Source organism: Ambystoma mexicanum, chromosome 5q (assembly GCF_040938575.1).
Source record: "Ambystoma mexicanum isolate Mex_15411 chromosome 5q, UKY_AmexF1_1, whole genome shotgun sequence".
In the NCBI taxonomy this organism is placed as follows: Eukaryota; Metazoa; Chordata; class Amphibia; order Caudata; family Ambystomatidae; genus Ambystoma; species Ambystoma mexicanum.
Genome location: NC_090933.1, coordinates 1,337,505,662 through 1,337,524,043, shown reverse-complemented (window position 1 = coordinate 1,337,524,043; position 18,382 = coordinate 1,337,505,662). Strand labels below are relative to the sequence as shown.

The following is an 18,382-nucleotide window of genomic DNA, read 5'->3' as shown; positions in this document are numbered from 1 at the left end:
AAGAACGACATGTGTATCATAATCACAGTATAGAAAATGTGAGAAAGAGGAAAGGCATATTGCAGACAGCTAGAAGTTAACTATTAATGTCAAAAATCTGACGGCATTGCCATTTAGGAGCAAAGCGTGTGTCGATCAGCCACTATCCTGGAGCTTGCACCCATCTTGTATTTCCTATTGAAGACTTGGACAGGGGTTAATCATTCATTGGACCACTTCCTCTCGCCTTTAGGAATGGATTAAGACACATTGGCAAAACTAGGCTTGGATCCACAATTTATTTAAGCATTTGGGAAATCTGATAGCACCTTCAGTGCAGTGACACAGGGAAGTCTGTCACTTTGTAAACAGATGATTCCTATGGTGTTTGTCAGACTCCATAACCAAATGAAACAGTGTTTAAATCACAGAAAAATACATGAGTGGGAGAAAGGTCTCTCTCTCCAGGTTAAAAATTAAAATTCTTAGAGCCCAGCAAAAGTGCGGGGGGTCTTTAAGGTAGAGTAGAATTGGCACCTTTCTGACAATGCTCCCTAACCGGGAACATATTAAGAAAAAAAGGTTGCAGTAATAGGTGGACTTTTACTGAAGTCGCTGGCCACAAACGTAAAGTAGAAAAGAACTACGCTAGCAAAGTCAGTAAGAAGTTTATAGGACCCACAAAGTGGCTCCAGAGAATCGCCACAATGGAATTGTGACACAATTCTAAAGGCTATTGTATGCGCTATGAGAGAAATTAAATTCATGCCTTTTTCCCTGACCCCACAAGTAATTTTTCTTCTGGACAATGTATCACTGGCAAAAACTCAATGTTTAAAGTGATGTACTTGTTTCCATCCTATTCACCAGGTATCTTACTTGTTTTTGTGACTGCTTTTCTCCTAAAGGTTTGTGACAGCATCCTGAACATCGGCCCATGTACCAACGCCTCCATGGGCGAACCTGCCTTTCTTTCTGAAGAGGTAAATGCTGGCTCTTAGAAGGTATACTGCATTCATGTCTTAGCGTCTCGCATATCTGTTTGTTTCCTGATACCTTTTGATATGGTGCTAGCTATGAGCTCTGTTGTCTTTGTCGGAATTAATGCATTTCAGAAGTGCTTTTGCCTTGTTGTGTAATCTGCTTGTCCTTCACTTGTGTATTTCATGTGGTACATTGTCCTCAAGAGTGCCCACTCTTGTGTGGAAGCCTTTTCACTTTTCCTTCCTTTTCATATTCCCATTTCCTTCTCTTAATCTCCCTTTCGTTGATTCTGTTGTCATGCCCCACTCTCTCCTGTCCTCTAATGCCCTTATGTCTTCTTTCTTCTGATATGTTGTCCTTGGCTCCTTACACAGCCTGCTTTTCTGTTTGAGCCTGCTTGGGAGGAACAAATAGATTCCATTAGTTGCTCGGTTTACTCTGGGGTATACAGAAGGCTGGTGGTTACGTACAGTTTGTTTAATTAGATAAAAATGTACACTTTATTACATAGTTACACACAGTCACTACAAGTTCAGTTAAGTATGATCAGTGTTAGGCAAGATTGCATGCAGTACCCTTTGGGACCACTACACACAACTATGACTACAGGTGTAAGCAAAACCAACCTTTATTTATTTAGTACATTTGTTATACGCCCAAACACTGAGGTATCATGGCGTAGTTAGACAGTTTAGTTATTACAATCTTACAACTTAATATGAATACATGCAAGCGAGCAATGTTAGAATAGCCTAGTGCTTTAGAAGAGAACGGGGGTTAGCAGGAAGAAACGGTACAAGTGAAGAAAGACTACCAGGTCAGATCATGGTGGCATGCATGAATCAGAAGGGGTTGGTGTTAATTAGAATTGGTTAAAGAGCCAGGTTTTAGTGCTTTTTTGAATTGCTGGTGGGAGTTTTCATTTTTAAGTTGGATGGGAGGGAGTGCCAGTGTGAAGGAGCTAAGACTTTGAAGTTGCTACCCCCTGCTCTAGTGCTTTTGTAGCGTGGTATTTCAAGGAGGGAGTGCTTGCTGGATCTGAGGGATCTGGAGTAAGATTTTATCAATACTGCTTTGTTGATGTATTTGGGGGCTTTGTTGGCAATGCATTTGTGTAATGCAAAGAGTTTTGTAGATGATTCTTGCCTTAATGGGGAGCCAGTGGTTCTCGCTCCTTATATTGGAGATGTGTTGAGTCTTTTTTTTATGCCTAGTACTGCTCTCAGGGCTTTATTTTGCATGAGTTGGGCTTTAGTCAGATTAGCGTTGGAGGTGCCTAAGAGAACAACATTGCAGTAGTCTAGCTTTGAGAGTATTAATGCTCTCGCTAGGCTGACGCAATTTCTAGGTGTTAGGAATTTGCGGCTGAGTGAAATGAGCTTGGCTGTATGAGGTGGCTGAGGAGAGAGCGTTGACTTGTTTTGTCATGGTGAGAGTAGCGTCAAGATAGACCCCAAGGGTTTTAACTAGTTTGAGTACTGGGATCGTGTATACCTTCTGTATCACAGTTTTTGGTAGTGGAGCTGAGCAGCCAGGCTTATCTCAAGAGGGAATGTGAGCTGTAATGTTACACAGGGGTCTACAATCAAAGGTGTTCAAATAAACTTAAACTCAAGGTTTCTTTGTTAAACACTTATTAATTTATTCAACAGTCAGTTATAAAACATTTATTAGAAGGAGGCAGTTAAATATCGTACACAAATATACTTCAGTACTATACACTTTAAGTTTCTGAGGCATTCAGACTACTTTGAAGGAGGAGCAAAATGCTATTCAGAATACTTTGAAGTTGGAGCAAAAAGGAATAGGTTATTTAGAACATGAAAGGTTAGAAGTTATTCTTAGACCGTGCAAATATTTAAAGTTCACCAGAAGAGTCAATTCAATAGGTTAGACTAAAGTGAATGGGCTAACCTCTTGGATAGGGTAAAGCAGTTCTGGTAGTGAAACCGAAACGTTTCGGCACAAGTTTTTAGGAGTAGTTTGTAGCAAGAAGAATTATATGCTGGGCCACAAGCTGATTAGGCCTGTGAGTTGGGAAAGCACTTTCACCGCAATTGGTAAGTACTCTGTCTGGTTTTACAGTACCTTTTACAAATGAAGAAAAAGATGCAACTGATGGCTTCTGTTCCTGGCAGTTCCTGCAGATCTCACTGTTCCTGGGCCTCGGTCGTGGGGACAAGAGGGAGGACGTTGGGGGATTGGTCAAAAAGCTGGCAATTTGTAAATCTTGGTTTCCAGTAGCTGTAGTCAAGCACACAAACTGGTGACTCCCTCCCTGGTCCTACGGTTTCCTGCAGCACTCCGAGGAAAGTCAACCAGCTTTGAGGTGAGTATCCAGGTGTCTTACGGTTTGAGTTGATTGATCCCACCAACTCAAAGGGAGAAGTCGTCCTTGCAGGACTTCTGTCGAGAAGAACTTAACGATTCGGACCTGCAGCAGGCCTTCACTAGGCAAACCAACGATCCAGGAGTTGCAGCAACTTTCCTCTTCACGTTCGTCTTCGGTTCTTTCATTCCAGTGGTCGACTCTGCCCTCCAAGCCAAGAGACTTGCCTTTTATCCAGTTTTCTCCCATTCATTCCAGCCTAGCCTCCACTTACCCAGCAGGGTGGCTATCCTTGCCGGACAGTCAGCCAGCCAATCAGTCCAGAGTGCATTTGGGTCTCCAAGGAGACTAAGCACAGAGAGTTTCTGGCACCTCCCTCACTTCCTGCCCACCCCAGACACTCGGGCACTAGAGGCGGCCTTCAGTCCTGAAGCCTGCCAAAGGCGATGGACCAAAGAGACCAAACCTGTTTTGGCGCTCAGACAAACTCTAGAAGGACCTTTCCAAAAAGAAATGGCGAAAAAGAAGACCGGGATCTGTTTAAACAAAGGGGGCTCAGACGCCATCTTGAAAAACTTGGCTCCCACGATTTAACGCTACCGGTGTTCGCGGTCAGGAAAAATCATGGAATTTCGTTGTAAAACCACTGCCACCAGCCATTTCGAGAGGAAAGGGTTGCATTTGACTGCTACATGAGTTTATAGACACAGGGGATACTAGGTAAACCCTCCAGCACTCTTATTGTAAGATAGTGTGTGCTGGGTCTAGAAATTTAAAAAAACTAGTAAAGTCAATTTAACTTTACTTTTTCTGGGAAATAGTAGTTTATCCCAGAGAAGATATTTAAACCTTTGGGAAACCTGAGACTTCCCTGTGTCACTGCACTGAAGGTGCTGTGTGATATAATGTAAAAGATGATGCCTATGGAGTTTGTCAGACTCCATATCCAAAAGAAACAGTGTACTAAATCACATTACGATACATGAGATTGTGGGGGAAAAGGGTCTCACTCTCACCAGGTAAAAAATAAAATCCAGCAAAGTTGCTGGGGGTCTCTACGGTAGAGGGAATAAGAACATTTCTGAGAATTCTCCCCAACAGTGATTCACTCTGAAATGCATGCATACTCTCAAAGCTCATACTCTGCACACAAGCTTGGTAGACCCTCCCATAGCTGTAATTTGGCCCATATTTGTGTGTGTGTGTGTATATATATATTTCTGATGTTTGTTAATCTGGTTAGAATCACATGCTGTGCATAGGTCCGACATCCAGTGGTCACTGCAGAGTATTGCATTTTGTTTTTCGTAGTCGAAAAGGGGACGTCGACAAGGCGTGTCTGTAACACTATCCCTATAGTGACGTGCGTTGTACCCATAATCCCTCACGCGTCGAGGTCCCTCAGATTGTTTTTTTCCGCCCAGCTTCTGGTCGCCTTACGCGGAGCTCCTAGAGAGACATTGCAAATACTTACTACGGACCTCGTTCCTTAATTATACTTATTATATTGTTAAAGATCCCTCCCCTCGACGTTAGCTGTGAAGCTGTTTCTCCGCCGAGCAAGTTTTCGACGGAGGGGAAGAGACGGAGGAGATCCTACGGCGCTGCCGAACACGTGGCCTGGTCTCGCCGGCCAACATACAGTCGGGAGAGTGGGGGTTCGAACTTTTATCTTCTCTTTGAGAATGTCTTTCTTTCTCCCCTACCTTTCCCTTGGGGTTGTTATCACCAGTTATTATTGCCTCAGCTATGGAGAGGACACCTTTTAAGTTTTGCCCACGCTGTAGGGGCAAATACACTTGGAAGGACAAACACAAGCTCTGTAATGATTGCTTGCCCCTCGATCATAAGGAGGACAGCTGCGTGGCCTGTAAGCTCTTGAAACCAAGAACTCTTAAAGAACGCAAAGTTAAGAGGTGGGCGGACTACGCTATGTCGAAGTCAGTTTCCTCACCCGCTGCTGTTATAGAAAGTGACGAGGAGGGTGATAACTCGACGTCCGTTACGGAAGTCATTAACCCCCAGAAGGAGCGCTCGCGCTCCTCGACGTCCGTCCCCGGCCCCGACAGGCTCGGCTCACGCCCTGCTTATGGGGATGAACACCCCGGCGACAAGGACGCACACAGACCCCATAGGCCTAAGCACACAACCCACGGCTCTTCTTCGTCGAAGACGAAGGATCCATCAGCGCCGAAGGGGACGCAGGGCACTCCGGCGTCTACCTCAGACCGGAAGGGTCTCAAGCCCCACCCGCAAACGCAGCCGCGACCAGCGATTGGGCTTTCATCAAACACGGGCGCTACCCCAAAATCATCCGACGTAACGCTCCATAGAGCGGCCGTCGAGGAACAACGCGTAACGCAGGCAACGTCGACACCAGAGTCCTCTACTGACAAACTTGTTGTCGAGAGCCTGGCGAGAATAGTTTCCGAAGACAAACGTAAGCGGACGACGAAACAAACGTCGAATACCGCACAAAAACCTATGGAAACGCCGAAAAAGCACAAGAGTAGCCAGGAACTGCCCCCTTCATCTAAGGGCACTTCTGAACTACCGGAGGCCTTTTTAGAGGGCGACGGAAACCTTTCTTCGACGTTGTGGGAGCGTTCTAAGCGTTTTGAAGGTGAAAACACTGATTTCCCCCCCCTCTAAGCTATTCAGGGGTCCCCCATGAGACCCTTGAAAGACTCCATTCTTGTATGGAGAAAATGGAAAGGTTTTTGGGAAGCCAAAACCCACCCACACCCAAAAGACCAAGAGAATGGCCCCAGGATGACCCTAGGGTCAAGATTCCTAGGCTGTTTCCCCCTTCTACAGACGTATATGACCTCACTGAAGAGGAGCAATACCTCCAGGAAGATGAGGAGTGTTTGGGTGGAGAGGAAGAACATGAGGAAGAGGGGTTTGAAGAAGATCCTTACACTAGTGCAGGAGCTTTCGAAGAAGATACAGCTACCTGGCAGCCCTGGCAATCCCCATCAGTGCAGCCTTGGCAATCCCCATCAGTGCACTCAGACCCTGATGTCTTTCACCCTTCTCCTCCCAAGGATTCACCTATTGGAAACACCTCTCCCTTAGATGATCAACCTTCTCTTAATGCACTATTGCACAAGGCAGCAGCGCATTTTGAAATGGACACAGGGGAGACTCTTCCTGGCATAGACTTTGTAGAGAAAGTTATTAAAGAAAAAGCCCCTGTTAGTCAGTCTATTCCGCTCCTGGCTTCTATAAAGAGAAGAATAACTCCTTCCCTTTCCAATCCTGCCTTAGTCAGAGGGGTCAACCCTCGGATAGAAAAGCTCTTCAGCCCTTCGTCCTCTGACCCTTTGTACATCAGAGGACATTCTATCCCGGACTCCCTCGTAGTTACTAATGCAAGGAAAAGAGCAGGGGTACCACTATCCACTAGTGAGGCACCACCTGACAAAGAGGGCAAGAAGCTCTATGCACTTGGGAAGAGAATCACGACGTCCGCCACCTTTTCAACTAGGATTGCAAATAACAATTCCCTACTAGCTAGCTACGCAGATGCACAGTGGAGCAAGCTGCGCAGCGAAGCAGAGGACGCACCAGAACCCCTGCGTTCACGCCTGTTAGCTACAATCTCAGAGGGAACTCTTGTAAACCAGGGCATCGTAAAGAACTCCTTAGATGCCGCAGAGACGGCTGGCCGTTCCCTGGCTCAGGGAATACTTCTCAAACGCCATGTCTGGCTGCGCAATTCGGGATTTAAGCCGGAAACCCAGGCTTCCCTGATAAATAAGCCCATAAAACAAACATCTGTTTGGGAAAGCAGTTGATGAGGCCCTAGAACATGCGAAGAAAGAGTTTGATACCATCAAGACTCTTGACCAAATTTCTAGGCCCCCTAACAGACGCGGCTATGGCAATAGACGCTCCTTTCGTGGCTAACGCCAGCAGCAAAACCAACAGCAATTTTACTCTGCTACCAACTGGCCCTCTAACCAGGGTAACAACACCCAGTTCAGTCAAAGAGGCCAACACCATGGCAGAGGAAGAGGTCGCGGCTCCAGCCCCAAAGGTTCCACGCCCAATACCAACAAATGACCCGAAGATTTGGGTCCCCTCCCATGCATCACCGGTCGGGGGCCGGCTAACATCGTTCCTTTCAGCATGGGAGGGAATATCGTCAGACCGCTGGGTATTATCCACCATAGCCCACGGATACTGCATCGAATTCAACGGTTCCCTGAAGTACAGACCCCCACGGAACCGATGCATGACACTGGAACACCTCACCATTCTTCTTCAAGAAGTAGAAGAGCTACTGAAAAAAGAAGCTATAGAGGCTGTCCCCCTATCTCAGGTAACAGAAGGTATTTATTCAGTGTACTTCCTTGTACCCAAAAAGGACTTAACCATGCGCCCTGTATTAGATCTGCGCCCAGCTAACAAGTTTGTCAAACCCCAAAAGTTTCGTATGGTGACCTTGCAGGAAGTAATCCCACTGTTATCACAAGGGGATTACATGACAACACTAGACATGAAAGATGCATACTTTCATATTTTAATGTTGCCAGCGCACAGAAAATACCTCAGGTTCAAGATAGAGAACAAACACTACCAGTTCAGAGTACTACCCTTCGGGATAGCATCTGCACCAAGGGTATTCACGAAAGTACTGGCAGTGGCAGCGGCCCACCTGCGCAGGTTATCCATCCCAGTATACCCTTACCTCGACGACTGGCTCGTAACAGGGGATTCTTACGAAACATGCTTCTCCAATACCCAAAAGACTGTAGACCTTTTGTCCCAACTGGGCTTCTCCATCAACGAAAAGAAGTCCAGCTTAGACCCCAGCCAAATCAAACAATTTCTAGGGGCTCTAATTCGAACAAAGGACGGCCTCGTCTTCCCCCTCCAACGAGAGGGTCCAAAACATGCTGTTTCAGATCCCCCATTATGTGGCAGGTCGAGAGGTGACGGTACGCAAAACAATTCGCTTGCTAGGGATGATGGCGTCATGTATTTATTTGGTACCTCACGCGCGCCTGCGCATGCGCCCAATGCAAGAGTGGCTCAACAGCCAGTGGTGTCAGGCCAGCGGACAATGGGACGATCTAGTGGTGGTCTCGCAGGCCTTGTTTCTCTCGCTACGGTGGTGGACAAAAGAAAACCTGTTATTAGGGAAAACTTTTGCCACACCCGCAGTGGAAGCCACTCTAACCACAGACGCATCCCTTACAGGATGGGGGGCTCACCTATCCCATCACACTGCTCACGGAGCGTGGACTTCGAGCTTAGCATCCAAGCATATAAACCTGCTGGAACTACTAGCGGTGTTCAAAGCACTGAAAGCCTTTCAGGAACACCTACAAGGAAAGACAATGATGGTCCTCACAGAAAGCACCACAGCCATGTACTACCTCAACAAGCAAGGGGGCGCCCACTCTCCAGGACTGTCCAAGCTGTCCCAGAACATCTGGAAGTGGGCTCTCAAACACATGTTCCTACTATCACAACATGTACCAGGGGAACTCAATCTGCTAGCAGACAAACTCAGCAGAGACTTCCCCCTGCCCGTAGAGTACGAATGGCAGTTACAAGAAGACATCGTCTTCGACGTCTTCACACAGTGGGGTTTCCCAGAAATAGACCTGTTCGCAACTCTGGAAAACTCTCAATGCCAAGAGTACACCTCCAGGTACCCCCAGAACCAGTCCAAGGGGACCGGTCTATCGATTCCATGGTCAGGGAAATTTGTTTACGCTTTTCCCCCGACTCCCATTCTCAACAAGATAGTGCACAAGATGCACCAGGAACAAGTTACCATGATACTGGTGGCCCCTATGTGGGCCCGACAGCCATGGTTGGCTCACTTGTTGAAGATGTCTCTATCTCCTCCAGTGAGACTGCCCTGCCCGTACAACATGCTGTCACAAGACAGGGGCAGGACACTGCACCCATGCCCTCAGACCTTGAACTTAGCAGCCTGGCTCCTGAGGTCATAGAATTTGGACATTTACAACTTCCACAGAGGTGCATGGACATCCTCAGAGAGGTTAGAAAGCCTAATACTCGTCACTGCTATTCTAGCAAATGGAAAATATTTGTCATCTGGTGTAGAGGGAAGAGTATCAACCCCGTTGACTGCTCTCCCACACAAATTATTCTGTACCTGACCCATTTACTGGACTCGGGTCTAGTATTCAATTCTATTAAAGTACACCTGGCAGCGCTTTCTGCTTACACCACTTCACAACTCAAAGTATCGTGGTGGAAGATCCCAGTAATCAAAGCCTTCATGGAAGGGGTAAAGAGAATACACCCTCCAATAGCAAACCCAGATCCTGGCTGGGATCTAAATGTTGTACTCACCAGGCTCATGGGGTCACCCTTTGAACCCATGCACAAGGCAACTCTTAATGATTGCTTTCCTAATCGCTATTACCTCCATTAGGAGAGTAAGTGAACTACAGGCCCTTTCGGTTTTAGACCCCTTTGTAACAGTTCACAAGGATAAAGTGGTTCTACGCACACACCCAAGGTTCGCACCGAAATTCATCTCCAAATTTCATGTCAACCAGTCTATAGAACTACCAACGTTCTTTCAAAATCCTTCAAATCTAGGAGAAAAACGCCTGCATACACTTGACGTGCGCAGAGCTGTCATGTTTTACATGGAAAGAACTAGTCCACTGAGAAAGACTAATCAGTTCTTTGTCTCGGTGGCAGCAGGACGAGAAGGAGATGCAGTTTCAAAATCCACTATATCTAGATGGTTTGTACAATGCATCACTCTGTTACACTCTTGCTAAGAGAGAACTACCCTTCAAGCCAAGAGCACACTCTACTCGAGGCACTGGGGCATCCATAGCATTCATTGCAAATGTTCCCCTTGAGTCCATCTGCAAAGCGGCAACCTGGAGTTCTGTACACACCTTTACAAAACACTGTCTAGATGCCCACTCTAGATCTGATTCCCAGGTGGGACAAGCAGTATTAAGACATCTTTTCTCTACTGTTCCTTCTCACAACCCACCTCCGACTCCGGGTACTGCTCGCTAGTCTATGCACAGCATGTGATTCTAAGCAGATTAACAAACATCAGAAGACAATGCATTACTTACCGTAAAAGCATTTCTGATGGTTGTATCTGCTTAGATTCACATGCGCCCACCCTTCCTCCCCGCTCGGATGGCAGGAACATAGACATCTTTTTCTATATCTCTCTCTTTTCTGTACTCACTCATGTCTAGAAGGCTCCCTCAGGGCAGAAAAATACAAACAGAGGGACCTCGACGCGTGAGGGATTATGGGTACAACGCACGTCACTATAGGGATAGTGTTACAGACATGCCTTGTCGACGTCCCCTTTTCGACTACGAAAAACAAAATGCAATACTCCGCAGTGACCACTGGATGTCGGACCTATGCACAGCATGTGAATCTAAGCAGATACAACCATCAGAAATGCTTTTACGGTAAGTAATGCATTGTCATGTGTGTGTGTGTGTGTGTGTGTGTGTGTGTGTGTGTGTGTATATATATATATATATATATATATATATATATATATATGTATATATATGTATACACACATCTGATGGCTTTGAGGGAAGTTATCACATGTACTCTTACTGTGTCCCTCTCAGACACTTGTCACTCCAACTCTCTGACGCTTTATCCTTGCCTGCCAGCACCATTTCCGATGTCCTTTGATAAGATGGCACTCGATCAAACCCTTCCTCTAACTAATTTCCTTTCCTGTTGACATCTGCCACGTTCTCTTGGATGACTGTTGAACTCTTCTCACGACTTTCTTGCCCTTTTCTCTTGATATGAACTGAATGCCACATTTTCTATTTCAGTTTCAGGAGAGCCTTGAACCAGATTTGGAAATCGTGGTTTGCTCCGGCTTTGGGAAGAATGGTGCTCTTTCGGTCCTTCAGGTAAGGAACTTCCCATTACAGTGGTGCTACTTAGCTGTCCCCATGTGTCGTTCCCTCTGATAAGCGCTACCTTCCTGGCCCTGCTGTGTACATTGGCTCGAACAGATCTGTGCTTTCTTTTAAGATTTGCCATTTTGAGTTCAATTTCTGAAGTATGAATGTAAACAACCCAGCAATACATTATTTGGATTATAATTATTAGCCACCGTGATTGTAAGTTATTGTATCATATTCCTCCCTGTTTAGCAGGTAGTTTGAATTTTCTTTGTGATATGGCATTCTGAGACGGGTATACAGCATTGAATTTCCTATCTTGTCAAAATGGCCCTGGTCTTTTATCACCATTTGTTGTTTGTAAGGTGGTCCTTGAGATTTACTCTGCACACCAAACCAGGTTTGTCCCCTTTATTCATTTGTCTTTGGCGGGATTCACTGGTGAAGCCCGCCTCTGGCTCCAGCCTGTCTGGCAGGGCAAGGAAGGTTCCCAAAGCTTCCCTGTGCTTAGTCTCCTTGGTTACAGGAATGCACCCAAAGGTGATTGGCTGGCTGTCCTTGGAGGACAGCCGCCACCCTGTTGAGAGTGACAGCTATGCTGCGAATGAATGGGAGAAACTTGCAAAATAGATGGTCTTTTGCAAGGAAGGTACAGTCTACCACTGGACGAAGGAACCGAAGAAGAAACTGGAAGAAAAGCTTGCTGCATCCTCCTGGACCGTTGGTTTGCCCAGTGAAACCCTGCTGCAGTGTTGAAGCTCTGAATTTCGAGTAGACTAGAGAAGCCCTGCAAGGACGACTTCTTACTTTGGGTTGGTGGGACCAACTGACCCCAAGACGAACTCGACTGGAACACCTCTCCCTGCTGGCTGTACTTCCTTGCTGCTGCTGGAACAGAGTGCCTGGGGTCGAGAACTCAAACCAGTGCATAGCCTTTAAGCCGGACTCGCGCTACAAGAAGATCCTGAGCCACCTCAACAGAGTGCTGGACCCCAGGCACAAGGGAAGCCCATAAGGTGTCCAAGAATCGCAGTGGTGCTGTTTGCTGGAAGCTGAGACCACGAAGTGCCGCTGATTTTAGAAAGAGCCCATTGATCTTCTTCCAACCTAAGGTACTGTCTTGACTGAGGGGGTACTTGCCTCTTTTGTCTGTGGCATGCGGGTTCTCACTGGAGACATGCAGTAGCTGCTTTTTGCAGAGTTGCTTGCAGCTTTGCCTTTCACAAACCTTACAGCTTGTGGCCCAACAGTGAATAGTTTGCTACAAACTCTCTAAATAACATTATGCAAGACATTTGTGCTATCTAAAGAAGTGCCTTGGCTCCCTAGACTCTGCTCAATTGACTTTGGGCGTCCTGACTCCCTGCAGACCTTTCTGACTTTGTGTTTAACTATCCCTCCAAAAAGTCATACATTCTTTACTTCTATAGCTGGGAAAAGGGTTAATCTACATTGCATTGGAGGGGGGGGGTTCAAGAGTGCTTACCTGTTTGAGAAACTTGTTAACCATTGTTTCCTTCCCTAACCTTTACCTTTTGCACAACCTCAGTATTGTATTAAGTGTAAACAGTGATATATCAATGTCCATAGTGTCCTAGTAATTGAAGTCACCTCATGGTGTAGGATGTGTGTGTGATTGACTTTACTTACAGTTGGTAACTTTCTGGACCCAGCACACACTATCTTACCATAGGGTGCTGGAGGGGTTACTTGGTATCCCCTTTGTCTAGTTTCTAATGTAACATTTTATTTTACTCTTTGTTCAATCAGTGACTGGTGGCAGTGGTTTACTTTTTACTTCGATTGTGTGTTTTTACCGTGGGCTGAATTCGCAGCTGGAGTAAGGCACCCATGGGTGCCCATTTTGTCATAATGGCCCAGATCTTCTTTTTTCACCATTTCTTGTTGTAAAGGTCCTTGCAATTTCCTTGCTGGTCTGCGCACCAAACCAGGTTTGGACCCCTTTGTTAAATTTGCCTTTGGCGGAATTAATGTGTGAAGGCTGCCTCTGGCTCCAGTGTGTCTGGCAGGGGCAGGAAGTGAGGAAGATCCCCTAAACTCCCTGTGCTTAATCCCCTTGGTTACAGAAATGCACCCAAAGGTGATTGGCCGACTGGCTGTCAACGGAGGACAGCCTCCCTGCTGTTTGATTAACAGCTAGACTGGAGTGAATGGGAGAAACCTCTATAAAAGGTGAGACTTTTTGGCTTGGAAGGCAGAGTCGACCACTGGACAAAGGAATTCGAAGAAGAACTTGGAAGAGGTGCCTGCTGCAACTCCTGGTCCGTTGGTTTGCCCGGTGAAGCCCTGCTGCTGTGCTGAAGCTCTGATTTCATTTCGACTAGAGAAGCCCTGCAAGGACGACTTCTCCCCTTGGGTTAGTGGGACCAATCAACTCCAAAGTAAGCCTGTCTGGACATCCTCTCGGAGCTGTACTTGCACTGCTGCTGGAACTGAAGTGCCAGGGAGAGGAACATCAAACTGAGTGGATCGCCGACGCGAGCGCCAGAAAGAAACACTTGTGTATAGGCGCGTTACAAATGCCATATCATATCATATCCTCTGGACTTACCTGAAGCAGGACTGACCAAGCCTGGGCCACCTCAACATAGTGCTGGACCCCAGATGCAAGCAAAGTCTGAAGTGGTATCCGAGAACTGCAGTGTTTCTATTTGCTGCCAGACGCGAGGAGCTGAAACTGCGAAGTGCCGCTGACTTGATGTTTGGCCATTGCTGCCGCTGACCTTCCCATTGCAGTGCGGGAGTCCCCTTCCTCTTGTCCCCACTACTGAGGACCAGGATCTGCAGAGCTGTACAGGAACAGAAGCGAGTTGGAACCATTTCTTCTAACCAAAGGTACTTGTAACCTAAGAGGACTTGCCTCTTGTGTAGCCTTACTTGCTCTCAGTTGAGACTGGTCTAGGTTGCCTTTGTAGAGTTGCTTGCAGCTTTGCCCCTCACAAGCCTCCCAGCTTGTGGCCCTCCAAGTGAATCCTATTTCTACAAACATTTCTAAAAACATTGTGCAAGACTTTTGCTTACGTGCGAAGAGGAGCTTCAGTCCCCCTTGACATTGCTCAACTAACATTAGCTGTGCTGGCTCCCTGAGAGACTCTTCTTACCTCTGACTCTGTGCATTTAGCTTTCCCCCAGGAAACGGTTACATTTACTTGACATTGGAAGGTTTAAAAAGTACTTACCTGTTTATGAATTATTTGTCAACCTTTGTTTTATTCCCCGATCTAACCTTTGCACCAAACTCAGCATTGCTCTAAATGTACCAGTGATAAATCAATGTCCAGTGTCCTAGCCGTTTAAGTCACCTGAGGGTGTAGGAAATGTCTGTGTGCCATCTCCACGCACAAAACATTCACAATCGTCGCCTTCATCATGTCAAGAATTGACTATGCAAACAGCCTCTACCTCGGAATACCTCCTGAAGAAACTACAACGGATCCAAAATACAGCAGCCAGAATACTCAAACTATCCAGAAGAGACCACATCTCTCCTGCCCTAAAAACATTACACTGGCTCCCAGTAAAACATTGTATCTCCTTCAAAACAACGTGCATAACGCACAGGGCGATCAGTGGACAAGGAGCAGAATTCCTAAAATAAATAAATATGTAAAAATAAAAAAAAATAATAAATCTACCAGCCATAGAGACTCTTCAGGTAAAGCAACGAAACACGCCTGGAACTAAAAACATACCTTAATAAAAAACTTGAGGCACCTCGTTCTATCACTTAGCTGAAAAAACCTGGAACAACATCCCAAAAGAAATAAACACCAAGGATCACCTAAAATTCAGGAAATTACTAAAAACCTGTCTCCAACACCACAGACTCAAACTGAAAACATATATAAAACAGGAAGGAAAAATAATAACTAAACTTAACAGGACACGACAACACCCAGAACTGATTAAAACTCCGACCACAACTAGTCCGGTAACGCCAAGTCAAATAGAACATAAGCGACACCCATTAAGACAGAATCAACAACCCCAGCCAATTCCATCCAACATCCTTACTCACCCCATAAGTGCTACCAGGTACCACATTGTTATAGAGATTTCTATATGTTAGCAACCGCCACAATCAAACTGAGCTGGGGACCTTAGCAGATACACTGGCCGTATGAGTGGAAAAGGAAGACCGGTAAGGTTATGAAGGAAGTTGATGGAAGTGGAGGACAGAAGGGAAAGAGACTGTGAATACCGGACAAGCCCAGATTAGGACAGAGGAGCAGAAATGTCCTCACGCCCCTTCTGGGGAGATAACACTAACCCAGCGAATCACTCCGAGACAGAAATGCCAACTAACCAATCCACTAACCATTTCTCCCTCTGCACACACCTCTCGAACTCCAAGCCTGCAGCACAACAAACCGCACTAACTTCACTACAATGCAACAACAAAACAAAAGCACACATTGACAAACGACTACCGGCCGCAAACACCCCAGGCCCAGCCAACAGACCCACCGGCTGAGGCTGCCAAAAGCACGTCACTGCTAGCTTGCACTTTTCCAGCTTCCTCCAACTAACCCACCCTCCCTTTCCCCTTTTCAGAGTCGCCAGGGGACCACTCCGTTGGTGATAGTGCGTGTTACAAATGTTCTTTTAACGTTAACATTAACTGTTACATTAATCATTGTTTAATCAAGAAACCTTGAGTGCAAGTGTTTATTTGAATAACTGTCACTGTGAAACTCTGTTACAACCCTACTGTTAGGGAGAATTCTCAGAAATGTGCTAATCCCCTCCACCTTAGACACCCCCAGCAACTTTGCTGGATTTTGAGGACTTGAATTTTTAACCTAGAGACAGTGTGAGCCTTCCCCCCCCCCCCCCCACTCTCTCATGTATTTCAATGTGTGTTTTACACTTGTGTTCTTTCATAAGAGTTTTAGATAACTCCATAGGCATCATCTTCTCATGTGTGTTACACAGCGCTCTCAGTGCAGTGGCACAGGGAAGCCTTTTAGACTTCCCAAAGCTTTAAATAGCTTCTCTGGGATAACTACTGTTTCCCAGAGAATGTAAAGTGAAATTGACTTTACTAGTCTTTTCCAAATTCATAGACTCAGCACACACCATCTTACAATGGGGTGCTTGGAGGGGTTACATAGTATCCCCTGTGTCTAAATACTTGTGTAGCAGTCAAATGCTACCCTTTCCTATTGAAAAGGCTGCTGGCAGTGGTTTTACAATGAATTACCATGATTTTTCCCGACTGCGAACACTGGTAGCTAAAAATCACGGGAGCTATGTTTTTCAAGATGGCGCCATAAGCCCTTTTGTTTAAACACACCCCAGTCTTCTTTCGCCATTTCGTTTTGGAAAGGTCCTTCTAGTGTTTCTATGCGCGCCAAACCAGGCCTGGTCCCTTTGTTTGTGTGCCTTTTTTGCGGGCTTCAGGACTGAAAACTGCCCATGGCGCCTGAGTGTCTGGGTTGGGCAGGAAGTGAGGTAAGTGCCCAAAACTCCCTGTGCTTAGTCTACTAGGAGACCCAAATGCACTCTGGCGTGATTGGCTGGCTGACTGTCCGGCAAGGACAGACACCCTGCTGGGTGAGTGACGGCTAGGCTGGAATGAAAGCGAGAAAACTTTAAAAGGCAAGTCTCCAGGACCGGAAGCTAGTCGACCTCTGGAACGAAAGAACCAAAGCCGAGCTTGAAGAGGACGGCTGCTGCAACCACTGGACCGTGGGTTTGCCCGGTAAAGCCCTGCTGCAGGTCTGAATTGCCAAACTCCATTCAACAGAGAAGGTCCTTCAAGGACGGTTTCTTCCTTTTGAGTTGGTGGTGTCAATCAACCCATAAGACACCTGGATACCATTCTCCAGGCTGGTTAGATTTAACCATGGAGCGGGACACCATGGTTAAATCTAACCAGCCTGGAGAACCATGGTCCAAGAATACAGCTACTGGAACTGAGGTGACTCCATTTTGTTTGCTTTCTTCAACGATCCCGTGCAGTGCAGGAGTCCCCCGACGTCCTCCCTCTTGTACCCTTTTTCACAAAAAGGTACTGCGCCAACCCGATTGAGAGAATGTCACTCTCGCAGAGAAAGTTTGTGAAAATTTCCCAATTTACAGGCTTAATTAGCTTGTGACCCCACAAATGATTCTTTTTCGCCTTAACTACTTCTGAGAACTTTTGCAAAAACTTTACCATTTAATACTAGAACTGAATAGATAATCTGCCACTCAAGAATTGCGCCACACTTGTTAGTTCAATATTTTCAAAAGAACATTTCTTTTTATTCCTTATTTGCCCTTTGAATTCTTGTTGACACGTGTTTCGGCTACTCAAGAGCCTTTCTCAAAACAGAACAGGGCTTGATTAGGTACATATCTTATTCTATTAACACAATTATTATATAATGTTCAAAAACATTTATGTATTCAAAAAGGTTTGGGTAAGGAAAGGAAGGTAACGAAGAAAAGAAAGAAGTAGGAAAGGGGGGGGGGGTGGGGGGTTATGCAATATTAAATCACATATATTTTGGAAAATAAATAAAAGTAATAGATAATTCACAAATGCAGTACATCGCAATACAAATAATTACATCAAAATGTGCATCAAATTCATAATAAATACAAAACAATATAAGTGATAAGAGAACAATAAAAGATAAAAAATAATAATAGTGGATAATAAGTAAAATAACAAACAGAGAAACAGAAAAAATATATTGTTTAAAATAATTCCTCATACATAAATCCACATTTTATATTTAAGGTTTCAATATTAAACACAAATTCTCATTTGTATTATTTCTATAATGATTCTATCATGTATTACAGACTACAGTATTGTTCCCTCTAATGGGTTGCAGTAAATCTACATTCGACACACAATAATATATTCATGTTTGAGCATAATACATAGAACAGTAGAAATCTCTTACCCGTTAATTCCATAAATCCCGGGTAAATCCCTATAGTGAAAATAATGCAGAAAGAAATATTTCCAATCCAATTGTTGTTCACACACAGGAATTAAATCTATTAATTCTCCAAAGGTTTTGGTTAAGCTCAATCTTTCGTATGGCCATAAATTCTAACCTTCCACTTAAGAGTCCATCACATCTACCTCGCCACTCCACACCTTAATTTATCAACAATTTCGGTTTGTCTTATTAAGTTCATAGTCTCCCCGTTAGCAAAAAGA

The 18,382-nt window shown here is 45.4% G+C and overlaps 1 protein-coding gene across 4 annotated transcripts in view; it reads left to right on the top strand.

Moving 5' to 3' along the window:
* The window catches only part of CPSF1 (cleavage and polyadenylation specific factor 1), a 777,662-nt gene that overhangs the window by 272,282 nt on the left and 486,998 nt on the right, over nucleotides 1-18,382 (top strand). For all 4 annotated transcript variants that reach the window (XM_069621953.1, XM_069621950.1, XM_069621951.1 and 1 more), the window contains exons 15-16: nucleotides 888-962; nucleotides 11,125-11,205. In XM_069621953.1, coding sequence (XP_069478054.1) covers nucleotides 888-962; nucleotides 11,125-11,205 — 156 coding nt within the window. The remainder of the gene's footprint in view (nucleotides 1-887; nucleotides 963-11,124; nucleotides 11,206-18,382) is intronic.